General features: G+C 45.3%; 1 protein-coding gene across 3 annotated transcripts in view; it reads left to right on the top strand.

The window, feature by feature from the left end:
• PRKCB (protein kinase C beta) overlaps positions 1 to 27882 on the top strand; it is a 249935-nt gene that overhangs the window by 191141 nt on the left and 30912 nt on the right. For all 3 annotated transcript variants that reach the window (XM_073361648.1, XM_073361647.1, XM_073361649.1), the window contains 6 exons: positions 832 to 1005; positions 4500 to 4591; positions 6863 to 6925; positions 9767 to 9905; positions 17841 to 17921; positions 18230 to 18337. In XM_073361648.1, the coding sequence (XP_073217749.1) occupies positions 832 to 1005; positions 4500 to 4591; positions 6863 to 6925; positions 9767 to 9905; positions 17841 to 17921; positions 18230 to 18337 (657 nt within the window). The remainder of the gene's footprint in view (positions 1 to 831; positions 1006 to 4499; positions 4592 to 6862; positions 6926 to 9766; positions 9906 to 17840; positions 17922 to 18229; positions 18338 to 27882) is intronic.

The raw sequence follows: 27882 nt of genomic DNA, 5'->3' as shown, positions 1-27882 counted from the left end.
CACCAGACTGAAACCATGTATCTTAATAATCTGTGGGTGTCGGCAGGATTTTCAGGAGTCCTCATTCGGGTCGATTTGATTAATGAGACAAAATCTCATGAGCAGGAGACGGCAGCCCCCATTTATTGTAATAAATAAATCTGCAGATTGACACAACTGGTTTAAAATATTAGGTGAACGAGTTTATTCTGCATGAAGTAAAGCAGTTGCTGAGTGAGGGGCCAGATGAATAATTGTGTTTCAATTTACCCTGGGGGTATAAAGAGTGCCGCCTTCCATTCACTGTCAAACAAAGTGGAAGCAAATTAGGATAGTTGCATAACTTTTTACCACTGTGGTATTCGATGAGGACTCCCTGAAGCTCTCTGAATGTGAGACTCATCCACTAGTGGTGCTTCCATTCAGAGCACCCCAAATATGGATGGGCACTCAGAGAATAAGGCTGGTCTTGTGGTTAAGTCCCTGGACCGGAAATCTGGGTTCAATTCCTGGCTTTTCCACAGACTCCACATCTGACCTGGGGTAACTCATGTAGGGCCAGATTTGTAATGGTATTACGTGCCTAAAGATGTGGGTAGATACCACTGAGAATCTGACCTCTAGTATCTCTGTACCCCAATTCCCCATCTGTGACATGAGGATAAAAGGATTAAACTACCTCACCGTGTTGTTGGGAGGGTAAATATTTCCGAGACGCTCTCGTGCCGTGGTAATGGGAGCCATAGCAAAATAAACCACCCCTATGTGGATCTTCTGGCATCTGGGATGACAAAGTAGAAATGTAGCCCGGGCACACGCACAGTGTAAACAGTTCTCCCATTTCCCACACAGGTCATGCTCTCGGAAAGAAAAGGCACTGATGAGCTCTATGCCGTTAAGATCCTGAAGAAGGACGTCGTTATTCAGGACGATGACGTGGAGTGCACAATGGTTGAGAAGCGAGTGCTGGCTCTGGCTGGGAAGCCTCCATTCCTAACACAGCTTCACTCCTGCTTTCAAACAATGGTAAGTGGGCAGTCCTTACGTTGCCATCAGCCCTGTGCAAAATGGCCCTCAGAGAGGCCCTGTGTAACTTAAGGGTTTGTATCCAATGCGAAAGTTAGGGTGGGTGACTTCCCCCCCAGGCACTGTGGAATCTAGACCAGCTTGGGGTGCTGTGGAGCAGAAGAGGCTCCAGTCACTTCAGGCAGGGGTGAAGGGTAGAGTCCTGCCCCTGAGATACCTCATTATCTGAATCCAAGGAGAAGGGAATCCCCCCACCCAAGTTCTCTCCATACCTCGGGTGATACTGAGACATTGCAGCTGCTCTGAAGCACTATAGAAATGCCTGTAAATAAATCTGTTAATTAAATATGTGGCCAGATTTTCCGCCCCCTTTGAGCCTGCCTCTGATTTCACTCTGCGCACCCAAAGAACCGTGCATGGAAAGGTGCTCGCATACATTTCCCTCTTGCTAGCCTTGTCCTATACCAGACTTCCATGCAAAGATGGCTGCATGCACCAAACACTTCCTCCAGGTGTGCATATTCAAACACGGCACCTCAGGCTGGGAACCTGGCAAATTTATCAGCTGGCCCTTGATTGAATTAGACCTGGGCCATAAGCCTTTCAGAAAGACCCTTTGTCTAGGGTTTGAGTTACAGTCCAGGTAGCAAAATACCACTTTTGTCAGTATTTGCTGCTTGGAATTAAGAAGCTGAGCAGATGGTGAAAGCTAATAGGAAATCCAGAAATTTCCGATTGAAATAGACATTTTATTAACTTCTGCAAATAATAAATAGCTTTTTTTAAAGCAGTCTCTGGCCAGCTGTTGAACAACTTGTAAATGAAAATGCCCAAGTAGTTGTCAGCAGGAGCAGGGAACAGTAATCGGTATAGTCCTTTAGACGGATGCCAGTGGCATCTGAGAGGATTACACTTTAATATTATCCCGGCAATTGGATTTACTAAACACATACCGTGTATTTAAAGTGTGTGGCCCAGCTTTGCAGAGCAGTAATCAAAATATGGCAGGGGAAGCTCTTTCAAACACCATCTTTGTGCATCTGAAGTGAGTCAGTGCAGGATTATTTCTGGGAGACCTACAGTAGCTAAATAGTAATCATGTTCGTAATGTAATCAAAACGTGTAGCAGAGTGTATTATCAAATGCAATCGCAAGCCCTCTGATTTCTGGGAGCACAGTCCAAAGCACAGTTCCCAGCCTGCGCTGTTAGTTCAACTGACTATTAAAGAAGAAAAAATCTCAAATCCCCCTCTCATAGAATGCAAGAATTAGGGTTCAGGCATCACGGGGAAATTTTGCACCATCAGCTAAAAGCCCGTGCGCTCCAGCGAATCTGGAAAAAGGTGAGTGTGACTCTGGCATCTTTATAATCCCAGAGGCACAGCCAGCACAAGCCAGGCCTCAAGGACTGCTGCTAACTGCCCATCAAGCGTAAAGGCACCTCTTGTTCCTATGTGGGCCAGGACGGAGATGAGCACTTCCATAAGAGTAAGCGATAATAATGGGTGTTGTCCTGCCTTTGCCTCCAAGTTGGAGTGTGAAGCAAGGCAGGAGAAATGGTAAATAAAATCAGTAGAATAAAAGGACCTGAATAAACCCAAAGAATCCCATTGTTCCTGACTCAGCCGTTGGGTGTGAGAGGGGGCATGTGTGTTTTATCAGAATCCTAGGTAAGTCTTGGCAGGCGATAATCGAACATCTGTGGAATGTGCGAATTCTCAGCGAGTTCAGTTATTCCACTCTCCCGGCACAATCCTGGCTCTTTTCTTCCAAACTGAGGCTCAGAGTTGCTTTTCCTAGCTGGAGATACAGCTTTCTGTTCCAGCCTGCAGTCAGGTCAGCCATCTGGCTTCTCTTTCTCTATATCTATATAAAAGAAAGAAGCAATATTTCTATCTATATCTATCTATACACTTTTTTTTTTTAAAGCACAAACATTGTTTTCCTCCAAAGTGAAGGAAGCTCAAGGAAAGTTTTTTGGTACAGGCTTGGCTGTATCGAGTAGCCACCTTTTTAATGTTCTTCCCTGTTGATGATGATTGATACTTTTAGGTAACTGTACTGAACAAGTGCAATGTTGTTTGAGATTCCAGTTATTATACCAGTGTGACTGTCCTTTCAGAATGCAAGTTCCCTCCACTGCACATGTCCGTGTGCACATGTATGGAGGGGCATGTGCAAATCTTCCAGCCATCAGATGGGTCTAAACCTATTTTAGATGCCTGTAATGTCATGTTTTATGTCACCTGCTGGGCCCTTGGTTATCGTGTTTAATTATCCTTGAGGTGGCCAGAGTCCATGTGTTTTTCGAAAGCAGAGGACACGCTTACTGCATGCTTTTCTCTGACTGGAGGAGCTGGTTTACCAAGTGCTCATCTATTGTTTTTAATGGCGGTAATGCTCACTTTTGCCTATCTCCTGCTTTCCTTGCTCTTGTAGTCCTGGAAGCAGGGCAAGGTTTATTTCAAGGAGAAATGCAGAGAGCCGGAAGGGAAACAATGGGTGAAATATTTCACATTATTGTAGTCCAGGAATCAAAAGCCTCCTCTCAAGTTTTGCTTGCTGAATGACCACTGTATCTGGCTGCTCCTTTATATCCCCAAATTATCTCTGCGGCCTATAATTTTCCTTTTAATTGTATATATTGCCCCAAGTCCCTGACGCTTGTTTTATCCTTGGAGCCCTCTGCTGCCCTGCTGTGGAGGAGGCTCCTGCCTGGGATTGTGTTGAACTTCCCTTTGCTCATCTTCTGGGGGGGGTGGGGGTGAAAGGCCAGTGTGCATGCGGCCTGCACACACTGGAGGAGGTACTCGCTGGGGACCCGAAGGCGGGACCCGTTACCGCCTCTCTTGTTGAAGTACAGGTTCAGGTTCTTTCCGGCAGCGTGTGAGGTGTATCCACCTGGCCAGGGGACCTTTCCCCCACCTCCAGCCCCCTGTGCCTGCACCTGGATGATGTCACAAGCCCTGTTCCTCAGCCAGGATAAAAAATACCCCAAGTCTTGAATGCAGCCCAGTGTGCTCCTCCATGAAATACACCGGTGTGCCCCACCCACCCTCCCTGCCCACTGGCTATTCTGGGGCAGGTCGCTCACTTCCGTGTCTTGCAAAATATTTTGAAAGGGCTCATCTTTGTTCCCGTGCAGACAAAACCAAATTGCAAAACCTCAATTTTTTATCCCCCCCCCCACACACACACACACTCACACACTGAGGAAGGAATTTTTGCTGGTATCGGTCTGGTGACCTTATGTGCATCGTGCAGACCCAAGCTTTGTCTGCATAGTGTTGGAAGGTGGGCCCCGGTAATGGCAACGATATGCTAAATATCACTATAGAGCTAGGGGTAGATTGTTGAAGGCACAAGTGGCACTTCTGCTGGGAGCTAGGTGGCTGTGAATATATATCTACCCCTAATCTTCAGCCTCACTCCGTTCCCTGCTCTCGTAATTCTGCTGCTGTTCTTAATTTTCGTGTTCTTTTTTTTTTTTTTAGGATCGCTTATATTTTGTGATGGAGTACGTGAATGGCGGGGACTTAATGTACCAGATTCAACAGGTCGGCAGGTTTAAAGAGCCCCATGCTGTGTAAGTTCAATAGCCAGCATTAACATTCATCCGTTGCGGGATGAGGGGAGTATTTCATGGGTCTGTGGCGTGTATCTGTGGATTTAGGATACGTGGTTCAGTGTTCATGTTTTTGAGGAAGGAGACCTGCAGAATGGGGGGACGAGCAGAGGGACAGCAGGAATGCAAAGATGAAATGCTCACAATCCAGCCCGATGGTCAGAAGTAATTGCAGAGAGCAGGGGTTTTTTTGCCTCCTGGGCCTGAAAAGCACTAGGGAGTGCTTACAAATTTCTCTCTACTGAACAGTTTTGAGAGGCTGCAAACAGGGTAGGTGACCATCTCCCCAAGGTTTGCTTGCTGGCAGTCCGAAGGGCTGCTGGGCCTGGGCCTGCTGTTCGCCTGAGCGTGTCAGAGAGCTGCAGAACTTCTTACAGAGCAAGTAGATTTCACACGTGTGTGTCCCAGGCCAGCCCATCTATTGGCCAGACTGGAACCCCTCGGCAGGTAAATCTACACTGATGAATCTCATGTCTACAAAGAGGCTCCCCTGGGGTTTGATTTTAAGCTACGGCATAACGTGTCACTGGCACAGCGTTACCTTGTGCTCTTGTCTCTGCCTTTCCTTTGCTAGCACTGCTGGGCACCAGGAAATTCGTGGGTGAACAGGAATTCCTTCTGCAATTAGCACTCTCCTAAACACCCTGCTGCCTCTGCCCGGGGCTCCTGATCCCACCAATGGGGGTTTTCAAGTCTGTGGTTTCTAGTCATGATCCCGTAAGGAGGAGCAGAGTGAATGACACCCTCAGAGCAAATAGTGTGCCTTCCCGTGGAGAATAGGCTGTGCTCAGTGTGATGTCTGATGTGCTCATGGGTCAAGATTCTCAAAAACGGGCTCCCATGGTTACACCCCTAAGCCCACACTTAGACACATCAGTCAGTGGCCTGAGTCTCAAATGTGCTGAGCATGCAGCAGTTCCTGTTGACTCCAGTGGGAGACGCACTTTTGGAAAGCAGACCATCTTACATATGTGTTTAAATATGGACTCAGCAGTGCTTAGTTCTCCATTGTGTGTAAAACCTTGGCTCTAGATCGTCACCTACAAGGAGATTTCATAGGCCTTCTAAGGAGAGTCCTCCATGTCCCCACGTTTCGGCAACCTGTCCTTCCCTTGAGCCACGTCTCCATCCAGAGACCCCTGCATAGTGCTTCTCTCTGGCTAGCCAGCTGAGGTCCTCTGAACACAAGGGACTCCTTTATATGGAGGTGAAGATGCTGTCTGTGCAGCCCTTCCCCGAGCTTGGGGGCCACAGGTGGACTCCCCCAGTTTTAATCCATTGGCTGAGCAACTGTGCTGTGAAGTGTTTAAGCAGCGAAGCTGTTCTGTCGAGTGGAACAAGCCGTTCCTTTTGGGCTGGGCTTTTGCCATGGACCGTCTTGAGAGAGAGAGAGCCACAGCCTTGTGCTATGGGATGCGTGTTGGAAAGTGGTTTTAACATGATTTCAGGCTGGTAAAAGGTGCCAGACCAGGAGCCCTGGAGGCTCCCTAGAAGTTATAGATTTAGTAGAGCGCAGGCTGCAGGAATGGGAGCTTCCCCTCGCGCCGCCATGGAAACATGCCTCAATCCTGCCCTGGAGGGGCCATTCCTAGCCATCAAAGAGGAACAATCAGTCTTTGGCTGCTTTACTGCAACTGCCAGCCAGGTGCTGATCAGTGGTTTTGGCACTTGCTGACTATAATCTGGGCTGAGGATAACAAAATGTATCACAAACCCACCAAATGCATTTTTTTGTTGTTGTTTTTTTTTTAAACGGCCTCTCCAGATACAGGCTGGATTTAGAGCAGCGTCCTTGCCAAGGGATGCTGTGTAGCTCAGGTGCGGCCCTCTGAGCACAGAATATTCTTTCACACACGTTACCACTGGTTTCTTTATCTCCTTGGCCTCCCCATGACGACCTGTAATTTTGTGTGTCGTGTTCAATCACCCCATCGTAACGAACAGTCATAGATCTTGACTCCTTTTTTTAAAAAATGGAGATGTATGTCATCAAAAATGACAGCCCCACACTAGCCCACAGCGACCTGATCGTGGTTATTACCCAGTCTATGGCAGAGGGGAAGCTATGTCACTCTTGCGTGATACTTGTCCAGTGTTTTTCCAGTGCACTTGACTTTATCTTTTGGGGATGTAGGCCCAGTGTGTTTCATTTTGTGTAATTAGATTTGAAAGCTTTTCATTTTAATTTATCTGCTTTAATTATCAGTCTTCCTGTTAAATCTTTAATTTCAGATTCTATGCAGCAGAAATTGCTATTGGCCTATTCTTCCTACAAAGCAAAGGCATCATTTATCGGTAGGTAAACATAATCTCCCTGTCTCCCCTTCTAAAGAACTTGTGCAAAAATATGAGCCTGTTTATTACAATGACTGGACTCTGTGCTTAGGGTTCAAGGAATCATTTTTGTGTCAGCTAAGTGACATAGTAGTCAGCACAGCAGTCCACTGGGGCTGCAGCCCATTGCGGTGTCATGGAGCACGGTTTGGCAGCTGTCTGTTGAGTGTACATGCAGTAAATAGAACTGGAGGCCTGCTAATGTCAGTGCTTTATGAGAGCATGATTTGTCTTTTATCCCAGTTTTGTAGGGAAGAGAGCTCCTAAAAGTGGTTTTGATTCTTTTCCTGCCTCCCTGTTGTACATTTCTGTTTGGACAACCTAAATCATGGCTGGTGGAGTGGATCAGTTGTGAGATGTGTATTTTGCTAGGGAGCATTGTTTTCTCATCTTTGAGACTTAAAGTGAGTGCTTGTGAGGGTTTGTCCTGAGACTTGCAGTATAAACCTGGCACTTACCATTCCAGTGCTTGCCATGTCAGTTACAACATTCTAGGTTAGCTCGATCACTGGCAGGCCTGGGAGAGCACTCCGAGGCTTCTGGCGAGGCACTGAAACTAGCCATCGCTCTTTTACATGGTGGAGTCTCCACAAGGCCCACAGTAAAGCAGAACATCCTTAATGAATGTCAGATGACATCAACTGCCCATGAAGGAGAATGCTGACTGTACCAGTGTAGTCATGAGGTACTGAATGCTCTGCTCCAAAGACGAAAGCAGTCGGGACAGCCTGACATGAGGGACGTTTTTTTTGCCATTGGCTGTTGCAGAGAGACATTGTAAGTTCACTGGTACTTTCTTTCCCCTATAAAATTGAATGCAGCCTTTTGTTTATCTGTCCTTGCCCAGTCCGAATTCTAAGTACTGTTTCCATGGTTAGTGAAGTCCTACAAAAAGTGAGCAACTGTAAATTGTGCTATTCCTGCTATTGCACTTTCACTTAATTGACCAAGATTAGTTTGTTGAACTGAGGAAGTGCTTAAAGTATAATTTTGCATATGAAATTATCTTGGCTCCAAATAGCTACATATAATTTCTCTATGAAGTGTGTTGCAATACTGACTGTTGAGTTGTCCATCCCAAACCTTTATACTCTTCCATTGGTGTCCCTTTCCATGTTGCTGCAGGATTAACAGTCTCACTCCTGGTCTCCCCATCCCTCTGTGCTCCCCAAACGTTTTTTGTGTTTACACCAGGGAAACCAGCTCATGACATCTTTGTTCCCTTCCAACTTGAGTCATGATACATGTTTTCAGTTAACTGGGGAATTTGTAGTCCAGAGCTCTCGTATTGACTCTTCCCCATAATTCTGGTGCATTCACTCAGTCAGCGGAGGGATGAACCTTTGTACATGTACCAGAGGCTCTGCCACTGTGACTCAAGTTAGTAGCTGAAATGTATGCATGTTTATGCTGGAGGCCAGTTGGCTGCTGGGTGAGAAGCCAAAGAGGGAGAGGAGTTTAGATGCTGCTACTAAAATATTAGCTGGAGGGAAATCAAGGAGTGGCAAAGGGTTTATTTCCACCCTAACTAGTGGTTATTTTCCAGCCTTCGTTTCCAGTAGACCCTACTGTAGCTTGTGTTAGAAGCAAATATGGGTAACTTGCATTAGAATAGCTGATCCAGAGCATATGACAGAGGTATTGTGAAAAGGGGCAACCGAACCATGAACTTAAACAAAAACACCTTTACAGAAACTCAGGTGATTATCCGCTTTCTTTTTGAACTACAGTCATTCTCCTGGTTGGAGGCTCTGGGCTAGATCTTTATCTAGCCTAATTCTCCATAGCTCTATGAAGTCAATGGAGCTATGCCTGTTTACATGAGATGAGAATCTGACCTTGTCTACCAAGCTGGTTGATGTTAACTTCATGATGTGCCCTCAACTTCAGCTCTACGGTGTATGATTTTGCATCCTGTTCCATTACCCCGTTAAAGAGATTTGCAGCCTTTGGCACAACTTCATAAACCTTGATAGCAGATGACAGTTGACTCAGAGTTCATAGTTTGCACCATGACAAATATACCACTAGGTTTCCGGCCTGATGGCCTTTCTGTACCCTGTGGACAGAGATACAGCACATACGCCATTACCCCAAAAGGAGACCTTTGGCTTATTGTACAGGACATAAACAAGAAAATAATAACACAGACCACATCAAGCCGCTTGGTAGTTACATGAGGAGCAACTTAATATTGAACGTTCACTGAAAGACTACCTTCCAACTTTTTTTTAGTGTAACCCACTGGCCACATCTTAGCCAACACTGGAGAACTGACCTAGGGATCTCCAGAGCTGAAGGCATGAGTCTCTACAGCTTGAGCTAAAGAGCCTTGAGCTGAGAGATGTAGCAGACTCACACCTTCTGCGGGTCAGGCACAGAGGCCTGTTGTGTTACATTAGGAAGAGAAGTTTAGATAATGCTAGAACCTTTTCTGACCATCTACCTTTTGGTTACATGTGAACTCCAAATACACTTTGAGGTGCATAGAAATTAAAGATGAAAAATGATCTATTAAGTCAATCTCCCTGCTAGTGCAAGGTTGTTCTGTACAGAATATTTTCCAGTGTGTTGGCCAGCCTGGCATTTATGTGGAATAAAACATTTTAAAAATTGGGCGCCGGTATGCCTAGATTTCATTCTGAATCATTATCCCCAGGCCGTCTTCCTACAAAGAGTGTATGTGTGGGGGAGAGCCCTGTGCATGGATGAGCTTGGATGCAGGAGGTCTGTTGGCTTTCTTTACTACATCCTTTCAATTTTACCCTTTTGTATAACAGTTATTTTACTGTCCTGCTGTAGAGACCTAAAGCTTGACAACGTGATGCTAGATAACGAAGGGCACATAAAGATTGCAGACTTCGGCATGTGTAAGGAGAACATCTGGGATGGAGCAACTACCAAAACCTTTTGCGGTACTCCCGACTACATTGCGCCCGAGGTGAGAGAATGAGATGCGCAGCAGAGGCTCCTAGGTGATGGGTTTTTAAGGATAAAAATATCTTATGGAAAAGTGTATTTCATAAATCACCTTTTGTTTCTTTTGACCAAGGTTTGAATGGATACAGGCAGAGAAAACACAATAGCTTCTGTGGCTTTTGTCATTCAATGGATGCATTGAATAGCTTTTGTCATAAGCCCGCCGACAATAATTGTCAGTTGACAGCATTTCCTTCAGAGATGCTTGTGTGACTGAGTCTGGAGGTGGCTTGAGTTTTTCAAACCAGAGATAAGGGCGATCCCTTTAGGGCCGGCTGGAGAACGCATGCAAAGCAAAATGGTCACTGGAACTAACTGGGAATTTTTCCAGTGGAATGATTTTGCAACAGAATGGGCAGTTTCTACAAGGTTGAAATTTTTGGTGGAAAAAAATTAATTTTCCCAAAAAATAAAATTGATTTTTTCCCATTTGGAAAATCAAAATAAAATATTTCATTTAAGGTTGGTTTGACCTGATTTGGAATATTTCATATTTTTTAACAGACCCAAAATGATTTCTTTCAAATGACTTCGATAAAACATAAACTACACTTTCCTATTGTGACACATTGCCTTATGGGAGCTGTAGTTCTGGCCGCCTTTTCTCCAAAAGGCAGGGCTCCCAGTAAGACTACATCTACCATAAGGCAATGTGCAGATTTCATTCTGCCTAAGCTGTGTGGTGCATCATGGCAGTCCCATGACTCTGGATACATTGTGGGAAATGTCCTCAGGCAGGAAGCCTGGGCCAAAGGTGAAAATGAAGGCATTGTGCTCCCGAATGACAACTCCCATAAGGCAATGGGTCACCATAAGAAAATACAGTGTCATGTTGAAATGAGTCAGAACAAAGCATTTTTATGTCATTTCAAAAAACTGAAATAAAACATTTTGATTTTGGGAAAGTCTAAATGTTTTGTTTGGATCAAAAATATTTCCACACTTCCAAGTCATAATTTTTTTTCAGAATTTCCATTAAAAGGAAAATTTCTACTCCCTGTCTCAGAGCGGACCAATGCCAATGTTGGGATGTCAGAATTTCTTGCAGGAAAGAAATTCTCTGTTTTGCTTGGCTCCCACAGGGGCCTGCCAGGCTCCGGCTGCTGGTCTCTGTCACCCAGGACTATACTGAACATTTGTTCATTTAAATATTTCCGTGGTCTCTGCTGCCACTCCCACTGACCCCAGCAGCAGCAATTAGGCATTACTACTATGTTTGTCTCCCATCAACAAGGAAGCCAAAGGCCTGTCAGTCAAAGCTAATGTCTGAGCAAGAGTCCACCCACTTCCTTCCCAACTCTCTGTGACCTGCAAGCAAGGAGTTGCCTCCATTCTCTGCTCTCATTCCAGCTTTTCAGTGCCCTCTTCCAGCTGCTGGCTGGTGGAAGGAGGGTGAGGGAAGGCAGCACACAGAAATGCTTTAGTGCAAAGACCCTGTGGTCCTGCTCACAACTTTAAGGGGTTCCGGCCAGACAGGAGAGAACCATCAGGAAGATTCTCTCTTGTCCCCTCAAACCACCTTCTCAAGGGCTCAGCGCGGGTCAATCCCCTTCCTCTAGACACACAGGGCTGTTGCTAGCTCCATTTCCCTGCAGCACGACTGGGTCTCTGTGCCTGTTGTCCAGCCAGCTTGAGAGCTCCTCTCCTGGCGCTGGCGTGGCCCCTCGGCACAGAGACCCAGCAGACACCATAGCCCCCTTAGTAGGCTATGCTCTGCTGGCCTCCCTGGGTTTCTGGCTTGGGGATCAGGACCTGGAGTGCAGTCTCTGCCCCTCCCTGGCAGCCCAGGTTTGTTCCCCATCATCACCCGTCACCCATCCCAGTGGAATGTGGTGTCTAGTGGAATCACCCTTTGTTGCTGGGAATATGGGCACTGACCTGCCTATGAATGTGGTCTGGATCTCTCTGCACCCCTTCTCCAGCACCCCCGGAGCTCATCTCCTCACACCCAGATTCCCTCTCACTGGGGTGGGGCAGCAGGGTCCCTCTGATTCAGGGGCCTCTCCGTCTCCATCTTCCCCTCCTCGCGTATGCTCTCCTGCTGGGACCTGGGGGCAAGGCTACTCTGTCTCCAGGCCTTACTCCTCTCCCAGGACCACTCCTCGTAGGGACCTGTCTCAGTCCTGATTCCCTAGCAATTCTGCATCTGTGTGTGTAAGAGATCCCTGTTCCTATGTCCAAATCTTCCATGGAGAGCCCGCTCACCATCATCCCAGCCCTGGGGACATGTGCCCTACCTGTTCATTTGCAGCTAAGAGCCAGCAGTCTGTTACAGAAGCAGGGCTGCAGCATGTAGGTTGACAGTTCAAGAATGCCTGTGACCTTTCTACTGAATACGCTCTGACCAGGAAGGCAGGTTCCCCTTCCTAATGGCTCCCTCCTGTACATCAAGGAACCTGGTCCAGGAATCTGCAGGATGGCTCAATAGCCACGTCGGGCCACAAGGCCTTGCCTCATTCAGGGATGCCGACAAGGACTTTGTCCCTTTTGCAGCTTTGGCTCAGGGTGCAGGCGGATGGAAGGCAAGAGACTTCTGGCCTTCACAAGGCCCAGTTCGCAAGGTGTTAAATGGGCAGGAATTCTCCCCTCCATTTGGTCTGGGGGATTCCTGCCTTCCCCAGGCTCTTCCCATAATCGAAGGCCCCAGGATAAGTGCTCTCTTAAAGCAATACCTCCCTTCTTGTTATGGGACTGTTCTGAGCAGCCTTGGGGGGGAGGGAGGAAATTCTTAAGCTCCAAATCTGTGGTTCTGCACCCACGGTCCTTTGAACCCTATGACATTGTCTCTGTCTAGCTAACCTTCTGATGCTACTTTGCAACCGCCTGTCGGGGTGCAGCTCCCTTTCGTTCGGCTGGGTCTGGCTCTCGATTTGGCTGCTGTCCAGATACTCGCAGAAATGCTGAGTCCTCATTGCCAATCTTTGCCCGGGGGGAACCTGTATGTTATGTTTTCCTACCTGGGTGGTGGTGTCATTTCTACCCCCTGACCCCTTGAGTGCAGAAATTGAGTCAAAGATCTTTGCCTTCTTAGATTGTGGCTTTCTCATGATTGGACAAGGCTCCATCTCTTGGGATTTCTCCCTGGAGCTCCCATTTGGAGCGGACTGGCCTCAGAGGGCAGAAGCGTCTGTTTCTGAAATCTGTAAGGTGGCCACCTGGTTCTCCTCTTCATTTGGCCTGACCTGTTGGATCTGCCCTCATTTCATGATACTTTGTTGTCTATTAGGGCTTCCAGGACAGCTGTAAGGTAAAGCACCTCCATCTGCTCACTGCTTGCAACATCTGTTGTTTGTAAATGGTGTCACTGGATTGGATGGGAAAAGAGGGACGGCCGACAAGGGAAAACTACTCGCCAGTAGGTCTGCTGGCTGTAGTCAGCCCGTCTCCCATCCCAGCCTTGACGGAGGCCTATCTCCCTGTCCTTGTACTGGAAGTCTGTAGTTGGAATGGAAGTGGGTGGGCAGTGTATCGCTTGTACACTGGCCTTTCCTGGCAGATTAGTTACCTCATTGCATCTCATAGGGAAAACTATGACGAACAGAACTACCAGTGACTAATATTCCCTTATTAAAATAATCCTGAGGCATCCCCATCCTGTGACTCGCAGTGAGAGGCTGCAGGTGTGTTCTGAAATAAATTCGTAGCAATGTCCTCAAACTGTTCAATATCTTAATGCTTGTTTCAGCTTATTACTTTACCAACTGATGGCATGGTGTGTGACAAATTTTGCTTAAATTACCGCCTGGGGGCAGGTTAGCCGTTTATTTAAGGTAACCAGTGTTGCGCTTGCTCGTAAATACCTGTCCCCTTTAAAAAAAAAAAAAAGAAAAAAAAAAGAAATCTTCTTACATTCTGCCTGAATGCTCAGCAATGAAACATTAGTATTTACCAATTGAAACAGTTTAAGGAAATAAATCGCCTTCAGATGTATGTCAGATTATGTCCCCGTATTCTAAACTGCTTTCTGTTTCGTCTCTGCCAGGGAGACCTTCATTACACGACTAGCCCAAATGTGTATTATGTAGCCGCTGTGTATTAAGACTAATAGCTCTGTTGCTGTGGATGATTAATACTCCTTCAAAGCAGGACAAATGACCATTTTCTTTGGTAGTCAACTGAGCATTATCACTCAAGCACTTATTTTCCTTGGTTTAATTTGTTTTTTCAATAGAAAAGCAGAGAATGGGAAATTAGGATGCAAATTGCTAATGGATTCAGGAATAATATTATTATTTGATAGTGCTCTTTACTGTAGATCTCAAGGAAGTAAGTAAATTTATCCCCAATTCATAAATGGGGAAACTATGCACACACACTTGGCCAACATTACACAGCTGTTCAGTAGCAGAGCCAAGATTCGAACCCAGATCTCCTACATTCCCGTGCAGTTCCTGCTTCACGAGGCTCTGCTGCCTTCCATTAAGAAGTTGAAAATGTCTAAATGCTATCATGGCCTCAAGTTAGAAACATCCTGTGATTTGCTTGACCCATTTGCTGGGACTCTGTTATAAGGTACAAGTCACTCTGGTACCTAAGGGACTGAAGTGAGTATGAATGACCATCACTGGTACAGTTTCCTGTGCAGGAGCGAGTGCTATTTAATGGTTGTTTTTTCTGGTGTTTTATTTACAGACATTGGTTTACTACAAGGTTTTTTGTTTAGTTGTTTAATATTTTTTACGCTTAGAGGGCTTTGATGTGAGTAGTTCACCCCTGAATTTCCCAGGGCACTGGCAAATCACCAAAAACCAAGTGAAAGGAACACTCAGTGAACTTGAAGTCAAGGAAATTCCAAGCTGAAACTCAGTGTCAGATCTCCGTAGTTCATCAACACTGCAAGGATAAGAACAGTCCCCAGTTCAAAAAGCTATGTGTCTGATTTTAAGCACACGGCTCATGCATTTATAATCAGGCACATGTGCAAGGACTTTGCTGAATCAGGGCCCCTGTGAAGTTAAGGACAGGATATCAGCTCTGACCTTTAGACTTAACTGAATGTCATTGCTTTTGTAGGTTTAAAGTAGGCTGTTAATAGGTCATTTGATGAGGCCTGTGATTTAAAGACTGAAAACACCTTATTTTCCTGATGGGGCAGAAATGGAGCATGGTAAGAGGCCATAATTAGACTCTTTGTCGTACACCAGAGGGGTAACTTTGGAGCTGTTCTGATCTATTAGGCAGATAGGCTTGGTCATGTATTGTTTATCTAAACCCTGCCCCATGAGCCTCTTGTATGTAGCCAGGTCCTTTCCAAACTATCGGAAGAGAGAAGCTCTTGTTATAACCTGTTCCATTTCATGGCTGTAATCAAATGCAAGTGGCTGTTTGCATTATGGAAGATTGACAGAATAATCTGAAAAATAGCCAGTTGCCTTTTGTTCTTTGGGGATGTTGTTCTCCGAGGGAGGGGGAGGTGGAATGTGCCAGGGTTTTCTCTTTACGTAGGAGAGAAATGGGGCTCCATGTGGGCTCAGATGTCGTTTGTGTGGATCAGATTGCAGGATTGGGGCCTCAGTCAAACATGGGGGGTGGGTAGGTGGGAACAGAAAGAAAAACCTCTTGGAGTTGAACTGAATCACTGTGTGTATATTTTACTGTGATTAGCATGTGATTTGCATTCATATTTGAATATATGAATCTATTCAGAATAGAATTCTGTAATTAGGATGAATAAATTGTGTAATTGTTCTGCGTTAAGTGACAGATGGCACAGCCTAAGGCCTGTCAAACTCTGTATGAAACAAGGCCCAGCAGCAGCAGCTAAGCAAATAAACTGGGGCTTGAAAGAGCCCTTCAGAACACAGATTCACTCTTTGCAGAAGCCAGGTTCCTTTAATTCAGGTTTCCAGCCTGGTTATAACTCTGTGTGTGTGCGCGTGCGCTCGGGTTTCCTTCCTGCTTCCCTTTTGATCATTTGTACCCTAGACTAGAGTGACTTCCTCATTTGAAAATGGGAAAATAAAATGACAGAAACATGGACTCTCCCAGACTCCCCCATATGCACCGTCATTCAGACGGAGCTGGGCCGGCTGACTCAGTAGCTTGGTAGAACAAACGGTGCTCCTCCTTCTCTCCGTCACTCTCAGGAGGGCTGATTTCTGGAGTAGTTTCTTTCCTTAAATAGCTAGGAAATCAAAACACATGCTAGTATCACCACTGTTTGGCTGGAACGTCCCGGTTGTGCAGCGGGATTGTACATTCGATTTTTCTGTGATAGAGACACAATCTATGCTGGTGTGTCTAAATTGTCCTTTCATGTGGGCGAGGTACTTTGTTCATTTGGGGCTCAATCACACAAGCCAATGAGTATTCTGACCCTGATCCAGCAAAGCCCTTAGAGCATGTGCTTAGATTTAAGTACATGAGCAATCCCATTGACTGTGATAGCCTGGGCCCTTATTCAAGGTACTGCGAAATGGCTTAAGTAGTTCACAATCTTGAAACAAAGTCTAAAGTCTGCTAGTGATCATGCAGATTGCTGATGGTCTGAGTACTGTGCAGGAACATGCATTTCTGGGAACAGTCTCTGGTCCGCTCCTAATGCAGGAATACGTACCAGCAACGTCTGCATGCATAAAGCATAAACTATGGTGCAATATTACTGCCTCTAGTTTTGAAGAATGTGAAGTGGAGAAGGCTTATTTAGGTAAAGTGGGACTTTCTCATGGTCTGGTCAGTTTTTCTCCACTCAACAACTTTGCTATCTAAGTGGAGTTTCTCTGGAATTAGAATTTTAACTTAAACCTTGCAATGCACCAGAACAATTTCTGAGCTTTCAATTTATTTCGCTAGAAGGAGAGTTTCTCTGTGCCAGACATTACTCCAGTTGGGTTCAGCTGTACTCTGCCCTGACTGATGGCTGTTCATGACATAGAAGAAATTAAACCAAGCTGTGTGCAAAGCTGGTAAATGATCTTGCTGATTTCGCTGCAAGGTTGTATAGACTGTGATTTCACAGCCACAAGTTTTCACAAAAAGAGCCATGCAAAAAAAATGTGAAATGTCATGTTTTGAGGCAAGAAATTGACCCTTATTCCAATGAAATTTTGGCCCTTGACATTTCAAAAATGTAATGCCTTTCAATTGAAAATTGAACGATTATATCCATTTTAACTCCAAAATGGTCAGATTTGTAAGCAAATGTGATGCTGCACAGTTGTGGGAGCTTTTTTCTTTTTCTTTTTTGTTTTCTGGAAGTTTGAGCTATTTTATGAAATAAAAATGCAATCTAATAGCTTCAAATGTTGAGAATTTTAATTACTAAAATTTCATAAGCCCTTTTGAAAGGTATACCTCTACTGAATATACCTAAAGGGCCAAATTCTGTACTGTTACACCAGAGGAACTGCAGAGAAATCAGTGGAATTAATCCAGTTTTACACCAGTGTGAATGAGAGTAGAAGTTGGCCTAATGTTTCTGAAACAATATTGTATCTGTAGTGATGAACCTACAGTTGTGAGCAAACCTGATCACTCTGATGGATCATATTATTGTTCTCTCTTGTCACGCGTTGACTTTTCAGGCAATATCGCAATTTACCTGGCTTCTTGGAGCTGAAGCTCATAGCAGGCTGTATTTTAGACACCATGTGTTCTGTATTTTTTTTTAAATCAAATACATGCTAGTTGAAAAACCAGAGGGAATGTTGTGTTTGTCCTGATGTCATACCTCTGCCATGTTAATGAGCGCTGTGCAATGCCGACTTTCAAAGGTGTTGAATACCTGCCAGTACTGTAGATTTCAACAGCGGCTGCAAGTACTCATCACTTCTGAAAATTCGACCACAAATAAATATCCCTGTCCTTTTGACCTGGACCAAGGCTTGGAATTATTTTCCATTGTGCCAACAGGCTAATAATTGAAGTGTTATAATCCTGCTGTTTTTGTTGTTTTTAGATAATTGCTTATCAGCCCTATGGAAAGTCGGTGGATTGGTGGGCATTTGGAGTTCTGCTCTATGAAATGTTAGCTGGCCAGGTAATTGAATTTTAATTGATTCCCATGGGATTTTGTTAAATTCCATTGTGAGCAGCTGTCAAAGAGCAATTTGTTTTGTCCCATCAAACATTGGGATGGGGGAAGTGCTGTGTGCTTTGTGCGGTGCTGGGGATCAAGAGTCGTGGATCACAGTCATTGGGAGAGGCTGCAAATCTGGAAGAGATCAGTCATGAAGAGCCCAGAGAAATGAAAGGCAGCTGACTTCCTACCTGAAGATCATAGACACAAACATTATTCCAAGAACAATGATATGCCACTTAATCTGTCTTCTTTCTCTTCCTCCCTAGGCGCCCTTTGAAGGGGAAGATGAAGATGAACTTTTCCAGTCCATTATGGAGCACAACGTAGCCTATCCCAAATCCATGTCCAAGGAGGCTGTGGCAATCTGTAAAGGGGTAAGGGGCAGCCTTGGCTTTTCGCATGGGGCAAAGAATGTATGGCTTGGTTTTTATGCAGCTAGGTGCAGAGTTGCACATGCAACTGCATGCCTAATTCAGGGTGCTCTCCCTACAGCGGCTGTCCCACATAGTGGGACCGCTCATACAAATGGCTAATAATAGTCATTTGTGAGCAACTTGTGCGCACAGGCCATGGTTACTGAGCTCAATACAGGAGTAACTGGGTGAAATTGCTTGGTCTCTTTTATACCAGAAGTCAGACTAGATGATCTCATGGTCCTTTCTGGCCTTTAAAATCGATAAGTAGCTGTAAAAGGGGCCATCCTGCTTGCTCCCTCCTCGGGCTGTGATATCGCAGCCCACGGGGGATTTGCATCCTGTGGCCGCTCTGCGAAGCAAACTGTGGTGCTAACGTGTCTGCCTCCGGGGTGAAACGCTGCCCGTGAGTGTTCTGCCTTTGCCTTCAGTGGGCTCCGGGGTTCATTCTGGACATGAAAGCATCCAGGTTCTAGTGGCTCACCTTTCCCTCGGAGGGCATTAGGCAGTGCTGTGTATTCAGTGTCCAGTTGCCAGCCATTTTGAACAGCTGCAGCAGAGAGATTGTGCCACCTTAACGTGTCTCTTCCAACCCACCCCTCACACTGCTCATGGGGTTGAGCGCCCTTCCCCGCTCTGTGCGGGAGGGAGAGCGTGCCTCAGAAAGCAGCTGCTTTCCCCTTCCCTTCCCTGGCTTTATCCCTTCTTCCCTGGTGATTTACTGTGTGTGGACGTTCCGAAGAGGGGCCCTCGCGCCGCCCTGGGAAGAGGCAGACTCCTTGTGCTGCGGCTTCTCCCGTTGATTGGGAGAACACCTGCTGTGTGCTGCTCCCGTCTGCTCAGTGCCGCGTGGGGGGCACAGAGGCCCCATATCAAAGGGGAGTGTAGCGCACAGCCCTACAGAGGCAAAGCAGTGCCAGTTCCTGGAGTAGGTCCCCCATTCTGATGCGGTGTGGGTACCACAGGCTGTTTACCGGCCAGCCTCTTCTGCACAGGGGCCTCTCTATTATTTCATGCCTGTCTCAAAGAGTTCTAAACACCTGTTGCCTTTTTGTCCCAATTCGTCGTCCTGCTGCTGTCACACCAGCAATCCTGGCGGGAGGTAGTATGGGGTCAGCATGGGTTGGTTTGAGCCCAGCCGTGCACCCCCCACCCCATTCTCTGCCTTCACTCCCTTTCCGTCAGCCCTATCTGTGCCTTTTGGGCAAACAGTCCAAGTCTAGTTTCCAGAGCTCTGCGGCTGTCCTGGCTCGGCTGTTTCTGCAGAGCTCTCCTCTCTGATACTGATAGGACCCTGTGGCAAGAGAAATAAAGGTAAAACATCATCCTGTGCTTAATCGGTTTATTAATGGGTCTCCTCTCCTCTAAGCAGTTCCAACACGTTCAGAAGCAGGACCAAACTCTTTATTTTCATTGCTGTCTTAGGCCAGGGCTACGCTACCACGTACTTCGGTGTAACTGGCATCGCTCAGAGGTGTGAATAAGCCACCCGCCTGAGGGTCGTGCGCTACGCTGACCTGAGCACTAGCATGGACAGTGCTCCCACGGCCTCTCACGAAGAGGGGTTTATTGTGCGGACAGGAGAACTCTCTCCCGTCGGCAAAGTGTCTGCACCAGACCCATTACAGCGGCCCTGCTGCACTGGCCTAGCTGCGCGGATGTAGCACTTCTCATGTAGACTAGCCCTTGGTGGTGGTACATGGACGTCGAAGGGCGTGACCTTGCAGCTGAGGGTGTGGGGATGCAGCAGTCTCCAGGCAGCACTTGGACATGTCTTTGGCGTTTGGGCTGCTTGCCTTCCAGTTAAGTGGGAGTGGAGGGGGTGAAATGTGGAAGCTGAAAACAGGCACCAGACTTGGGACCATTTATCCAGAGACCCCTCTACCACACTGAGTGGCAGCAGGGGCAGTTCATGAATCTGTATAGACTTAAAACAATATCAGGGCCAGGATCTGGGAACCTTCATAATGATATTTCGAACTAATTTTAAGGTAGAAAGTAAGGCCAGAATCCTGCCAATTTAAGTGCTCGTACATGTATTTTGCAGGATCAAGGCCTAATTTTTCCTTATCAAATGGCTTTTGCAATGAGACCCTGTATGGAGCAGTGTCCTGAGCTGGGAACCAGCCCTACAAAGACTTAAGTGCATGGCTAACTTTGTTTGCACCCTAAGTGATCACAGCACATTAGAGTCTTGATGTGGATGTTTATTATTCAGGTTTGACCCCATTCCTCAGTCAGCCAGAACTCAGCTGTAGTCCAAGCTCTTTGAGCATTAGATTATTGTGTAGGGTGCTTGCTTTATTTTTAAAAACTTTTTATTTTTGTTATTTTTAAAAATGTCAAGCTGTCTGTAACTCAGAAAGTAGCACTTGCCCCTGTTAGTGGAAAACGACACAACTTGCGATTAATATTGCTGCTACAGCATTGCGCAGCTCCCTCTCCCTTTGCAGCAGGACTCACAGTGTGTGTTACCAATGGGAATACCGGCTCTTTGGAGGGGAAAAGTTGAAGTGCTCCAGGTTTTAAGTGGGTCAGGGGGAAGTGATTGTTTTCCAGGTCACTTGGCAGTCAATTTCAGTGAAAAGTAGCAGGTCAGTAAAGTCTGTGTGTTAATTTAGAAGCCATCATATTAATCTGAGCAGGAGTTTCTGCCAACTTGCTGGTTGTTAGTGGGGGGAGGAGGAGGCTATTTCTCCAAGTCTGGCATTAATGAAGAGAGGAAGATGTTTTCTGGTGTTATGCTAAACATCATTATCCCCACAGTGCTCCAGGGAGTAACACTGGCGAGTGATTAGAGATCGGAGCAGTGATAAATCTAGCCGTCTGCTTTATTTTCTGTCACATCAGTCAAAACCTGAATGCTGTAAATCGACAAGAAGAGACCATGATTAAAACATCTGCAGGATATAGCTGTAATGGCTTTTCTCACTTCTGGCAAATATGAAGCTGCATGGAAGGAGATTTAACTGTGCATACAAGTCTGGTCTCCTTTGTAAATTCTTTCTTTTTTGTCTTGTGTACTTTGTGTAGACAACAAAGTGGTGGTTCAACACACATATTTTTCTGAGCTAAAAAGATACAAGGGACATTGCATTTTTCTCCCATTGCTCCCTGCTCCCCCACAAAAAAGCCGACTGCAATTTTAAGACGCCTCAGTAAGCTGAAAAGACAGCCCTTGTCCAGACACATTAGAGGGATCGGTATCTTCAAGTTAATGAGCATCTAAGTCTTGTTACTTTTCCAGGAAAAAGTTTCTAACATACAAAAACAACCCAGTTTCAATTAAATGAAAAAAGCTATTGGAAAAAGCTCTGCCTGTAAACCTGAAAGGTTTTGTATATCTCAGCCAGGATGTCCAGGAACAATTGAAGGGGGATTTTGTTGTCCCTACACAATTTTAATCGTATGTCCTAGTGCCAGTCATTATTTAGTGTAGTCTTAGATGTGGCTTTGGGAAGTCAGGAGATGGAAAGCAATTTCACACAGAAGGCTCTGTTTCTGCATGAGCCAAATGGTAAATGTTGATCAGATGCACTCACTGGCAAACAAATGGGATACTTAACTGCATCTTTGACTCTTCATTAAATGCCACTTACTAGATCAAATGTAATAGTGCTTTCCCTATTAGAGTATCAGCTGGATCAGGGCGGAGGGGGTGTTTTAGGAGAAGAAATCTGAGTTGTTTTGAGGAGGGGGGGAAGGGGGAGGCAGACGTAGTAACTATTGGTTTTATTGTGTATAGCTCTCTTTGTGCAATCCATTCACGCTAAAGAGACCAGAAATGCTGGTTCAGCTCTCAAAAGCCAGCAGTCTTGCTGGGCAGACTCCTGCCATCAGACCTGTGTCCTAGATGAAATGACAGGTTGGTCTTCCATCCAGACTACCTGGCATGTGACAACTACAAATATACCCCTTCTCTTTTTGAGGGATGCATTCTTGTTTGTGACCCAACTGGTTTTCGTAAAGCCTGTGTTTAGTGGATCACATGTGCACTCGATCACTGGCATAAGTATAAACTATTTTCTTCCCATCTGGAGATTTTTGAATGTGCCTGAACAAAGTCACTGTTTCCAGGTGAACAGATTGCCTGTGAATACCAGGTCCCTCTTGAATCTCTGTTGATAGCAAAGGCAGAAAGTGCCATGGCTTTCTCAGTAAAATCTACAGGTATTTTGAATGGTATTTTCAATGGCTCAGATGCCTGGGTGGGGAAAACATCATATAATATATAACTAGCACATTGTTTAGGTCATTTTAGTGGTGTAATAGATACATCAGGTGATTCCACATCCCACTACTCCTATGATCTATTGGTGACATGGATACTGAAGTAACACACAGTATCTGATATTTCCAATGGAATCTTTATCTTTTAATAATGTTGAAAAGCTGATAAAATGTTTTTTGTTTTTGTTTGTTTGTTTGGGGTATTTTGGGGTTTTTAAGATTTTTAACGTCTGTTTTAAGTGACCCTGATAATATGGGAAGATTGCCCGGGAGGATACATCATTGGGGTGATGTGTTTGTGCCGTGCTGTGGTGACATGCTGAATGCCATGGCACACTGCACGATTTAACACACCAGTCCAACAGGCTTCATGCAACTGACTAATTCTGCAAGTGACCATTCACAACATTCTGGTGATAGTCAAAATTTTCCAAATTTTGAATTCTCAAAGACCTATTTTTGTCAAAAAAATCAAATTCTGATGGGGAACTTTCAACTAGTTCTGCGACAGTCTGTTTGATCCTAATGCTGTCTTTGCTTTTCTTTATGTCTGAGGGTTCAGCTCAGTTTCTATTATCCCAGTTTACAGGGACACAAGTTATTGCGACTATGTTCCAACCATGAGAAGCTGGGAAAGAGAGAGATCATGGCTTTCAACTGTTTAGGCCTGTGGTTTTCTTTTAAGTGAGGTTTCCCATCTGTTTATCTCTTGGGATAACTGGCAGATAATGAAGACATTAGAGATGCTCTCGGTAGGTAATGAATAGGCAATGAACATACAGTGGAGAGAAACCCAGCTTTCAGAACAAGACACCATGGTACACAAGAACTGTAAGTGGTAATCTCCATATTAGTGACATGTCTAGTGCATGCAATGAAGTCAATATGTTGCCTGCATGTCATGTGAGCCAGACACTGAATTTAGAGGGGGGCAAAGATCTGTTCAGGCATTTCCACCTCCCAGTGCTTTAAACAAAGCCCTCAAAGATTTAGCTCCGTTTGCATCTCCATTGGCTAATTCCATTATAACTTGAGAAGTTAAGGCCCCAGGTCAGCAAAAGTACCTTAGGGTACTTGGTTGAGAATTTTGCTGCATTAGGACTTGAATCAGTAGACGCTGACCACATAGTCAAGATAAGAAATTATGTTTGTTTTTCCTAGACTACATAGTTGTTTCTTGAAGTGTACCATGGGCCTTGAACATGTGTTGGTTTAATACAGTCCTCTTAATCTATGGTGATGTGTTGTATTCACGGCATTAGCGTAGGGATTAAACCAACTTGTTCCTATTTAATACAAACAATGCCAATTATTCTCTTCTATAAGTCAGGAGACTCAATCTGTAGGCTTCATGGGCTTCTGTATAACAATAGCAGATGGTGACTTCATGCTAACATGAAGAATAAAAGCACAAAAGGAAACTGGAAGATTTAATTTCTGGGTGCATGTATCAAAAATACAGAAGAATAACTGAATCACAATATAGCCCTGTGCAGCAATGCTGACAGGTACATCAAGTAGAAAATTAATCTTTTATAATTCATTAGCCAGGGCAAGCTGTTCAGAGTGTGGTGTGGATTTGTGTTTACTTTGGGAAATTGTGTGTTTAACAGGGAAATTTAAATTTATAAATTGTATGTGTGTCTGTGTATGTGTGTTTGTATGTTTGAAACAACTACCACCAAAAAAACAGCAGGTAAACTGTAAGATTTTGGCTAGTAAAACCTAATTAGTAAATTAATGTAAGATATATTTACTGCTGTGTATGAGAAGCTGATTGTAAAACAACAGTAGATGCAATGGAACCGATGCTAGTTCAAATTTTAATGTGCGCCCCTACAATAGTCAAATTTCTCTCTTAAAACAAAGATCTACCTATGAGTTAACATCCAGGTCTCAGTCTAGAGAAATTTAGCTCCATCAACAGTTTTCTGGTATCCTGCATTGGCGAACGCCAGCTCCAGTAGACAATGCATGCAATACACAGCATTCAGTCTAATACCGGCTGTGGAAACAAAACAGGTATTCACATCTGTTATTAGAACTACAAAAAATCCACTCGTGAAATTGAAAATTCTCTCCCTAATTCTTCAATGTTAAATTCTCTTGTGTGAGGAGAGCATGATAACTTGGTGTGCGAGGAAAGAGATAAGGGAAGTCAGGGATTGTCGTGTAGGAAGGAGCAATGCTGAAAGGTGAGCGAGATTTCCATACAAACCCAAGTAGGCGTTGAAAAACATTTTGGCATTTAAATTGCGACCATCAGATTTTTGTCAAATCTGAACTAGAAGCATATCCTGCTGGTTTCTCAGCGAGATGCCATATTTCTGCCATACTGCCTCCACAGGATCTGATCCAAGTCAGTGGGTGCTGAGTAGGCTCAGGTCTTCAGAGGAGTCACGTGGCTGAAACATGTCTCGTTTCTAATTCACTATTTGAAGTGACTCATCCTGCTTGGCATTTTCCCTGCTGAATTTTATCTGTAGGAGTCCCAATGCTTGATGTTTCGGCCTAGGCCCTGGTCGTGCCAACATACATGTGCTTAACTTCACTGCCATGAGGAGTCCCATTGACTTCAGTGAAATGAAACATGCATGTGAGCGTCCCCAGGATCAGGGCCCAAGAAAGAAGACCCCTCATCTAGCTCTTTGCATGTTGGCTGGATGTAATCCAAGCTGATATTGCATGTGAAAATCAAATGTAGAGATGGAGAGAGACTGCAACTGAACGAAACAAATTTGATGAAGAGTTCTCAGTGGACATTGAGCAGGGGGTTGGGCTAGATGACCTCCTGAGGTCTCTTCCAACCCTGATGTTCTATGATTCTGACATTTTAGAGTCTCAAATTGTAGAGGAAATGCTTTGTAATAACTTCCCATTGATTCATAGATGACTTCTCTCACCGTTGTGATTCAACTGGCAGGATTTGACTTATCAGCGAGGGTCTGATCCAGAGCTCTGTGAGGGAGATGGAAAGACTCCCATTGACCTCACTTAGAGGTGGCTCAGCATCATAATGAATATAGTGAATGCCAGAGCAAAGATCTGAAACAGGGAGTCTCCCACTGTTTGGCACTGTATAGAGTGGAGGGGAGCCAAAAGAAAGCCACGTAACAGCCTCCATCTGGGGCTTTTGACCACCAAGAACAGCCCCCTCCCTGCCATATGGGACAAGTGGTGTGGCCCATTCTTGTACTTCTAAGGCTTGTTCACTCTGGTAGGGGAATAGGGGAATCCATATCAAACGTTAAACAAAAACGTGACTACATTTTTATATATAGGCTATTTACCCTACTCTTCTGAATGAGCAGGGACATTTTTGCTTTTATTACATCAGCATAGTTTGTTACAATGTAATTTTTATTCTTATTATTTATTAATTTTTACAATGACTCGAATACTTCAATATCAAATAAGACAATAGTATCCATCAACGATAATGAGTAAGTAAAACAGGTTCGGTTCCCCCCGCTCTGAGTCCTACCATCAGTGTTACCCTTTTTCTTCCTGATCCAACTCTACCCCTACCCAACCACAGCTGTCCTGTGCTCCTGGCAGCCACAGTTACAGCGTCTCTTCTCTGACAGAAGGGGAAGACAAGGGAGTGATGCTGTACTGGACGGACACCAATATCACTTCCTAAGCTTGCTAATGGGATGCTGTGATCCTCGCCACTAGCAAATTAGCACATCTTGTCTGGAAGATGATTGATCAAGATCTCAGAAGCCAGGGCCCGCTGCCTGACACTTTGCTGCTAGCTGCTGGGATTTCCAGAGCTGATGCCGAAGCCATGAACGTTATTTCAGTAGCCACTCAACCTCTGGCACTGAAGGGGTTAACCTGGGCTGGTTTCGCAGCTGACTGGGTAATGAATGCACTGCCACTGGCCGCCAGGGTGGTGGTTGGCTCCAACCTTTTTACTTCGCTTCACATTTCTATTTCCGTTTTTTTTAAAATTATTTTATTTTGCAGGCTTTTCCCTGCCATTAGGTCTGCATGGAACTTTTCTTTTAAGATCAGTCTCCCTGAGCAAGTTTATGTGCAATCATGGGTGACATGATTGATTTATGTCAAAACATTTGCAATGTCCAGAACAGAAGCCCTTCTTGGGCACACAAGTTCTGCTACATTGCTGTGATGGACTCTCTGCAGAGTGTGAAATTCACCCCTGACAGAGCGGCCAGGTCCAGGTTCCAGAATCACTTAAATCCTGCTTTCACCCAAACAGCATTGTGAGTCATGTGTACACCTCTCAACCCTCCCTAGTTTTGAGGGCTGTCACTCATTTTTGTCCCAAAAGTTACCACATTCCACACAGGTAAATAAAAAATGGGGAGACACCACATCAGGAAAAGAGCCAGGAATCAGAAGCTTTAGGAAGAGAGGCCTTGACACTAAAAGAAGCAGCTGTCCCCTTCGTGGGTGGGGTTGTGTCCCCCTCCCTTTGGGCCTTTAAACATAAGACCATAAGAACAGCCAGACTGGGTCAGACCAAAGGTCCACCTAGCCCAGTATCCTGTCTGCCAGCAGTGGCCAGTGCCAGGTGCCCCAGAGGGGATGAACAGAACAGGGAATCATCCTCCCCTGTCGCCCATTCCCAGCTTCTGGCAGTTTTGGCCCTTGTCACACCTGGCCTCCCAGATTTGGCCAGTAGCCAAATTCTTTGTTCTTTCTGTTCTTTGTCTGACCCGCCTTGGGAATTGGCAGCGTGACCCAGAGAGAGAGAGAATTTGAATCTCTGTCCAAGGAAGGAGAAGGGGCAGTGGAGGGTTGCCAGCTGCTGAAATGAACGTTCTCCCCATGAAGTGAGGGGGAATTATGTATATGTGTCATGGAGGGGGTGGAAGGCAAAGGACTAGGCCTGTCTTCCTCCCACTTCCTGAGTGTTGGTCATTCCCTGGCCTTTTCCAAGCAGTTCCAAGGTTCATAGATTTGAAAGGCAGAAGGTACCATTGTGATCATCTAGTCTGACCTCCACAGCTGGCCACAGATTGCACCTTGTGGTTCTTGCACTGAGCCTACTAATGTGAACAGCTGCATAAGTCACAGCTAGTAACAAGCAGGAAGTGGTGGTGTCCTTTTGCAAACCCAAGTCCCCATGCTGTAGAACAAGATTTGCTGCAAACTGGTCGTGCTCTTGGAACTGATTTGTTTTAACTGCCCTGCTTCTAATGAAGCAATCCTTTGTTGCAAAATTCTGTTCATATTCTCCCTGCTTATCGACATTTTATAAACCTCTGGTATCTGCATCTTATCTCAGAACATAACCCAAACAA

This window comes from Lepidochelys kempii, chromosome 10 (assembly GCF_965140285.1).
Source record: "Lepidochelys kempii isolate rLepKem1 chromosome 10, rLepKem1.hap1, whole genome shotgun sequence".
Classification (NCBI taxonomy): Eukaryota; Metazoa; Chordata; order Testudines; family Cheloniidae; genus Lepidochelys; species Lepidochelys kempii.
Note: the sequence above shows the minus strand (reverse complement) of the source record. Positions and strands in the feature narration are given on the sequence as shown.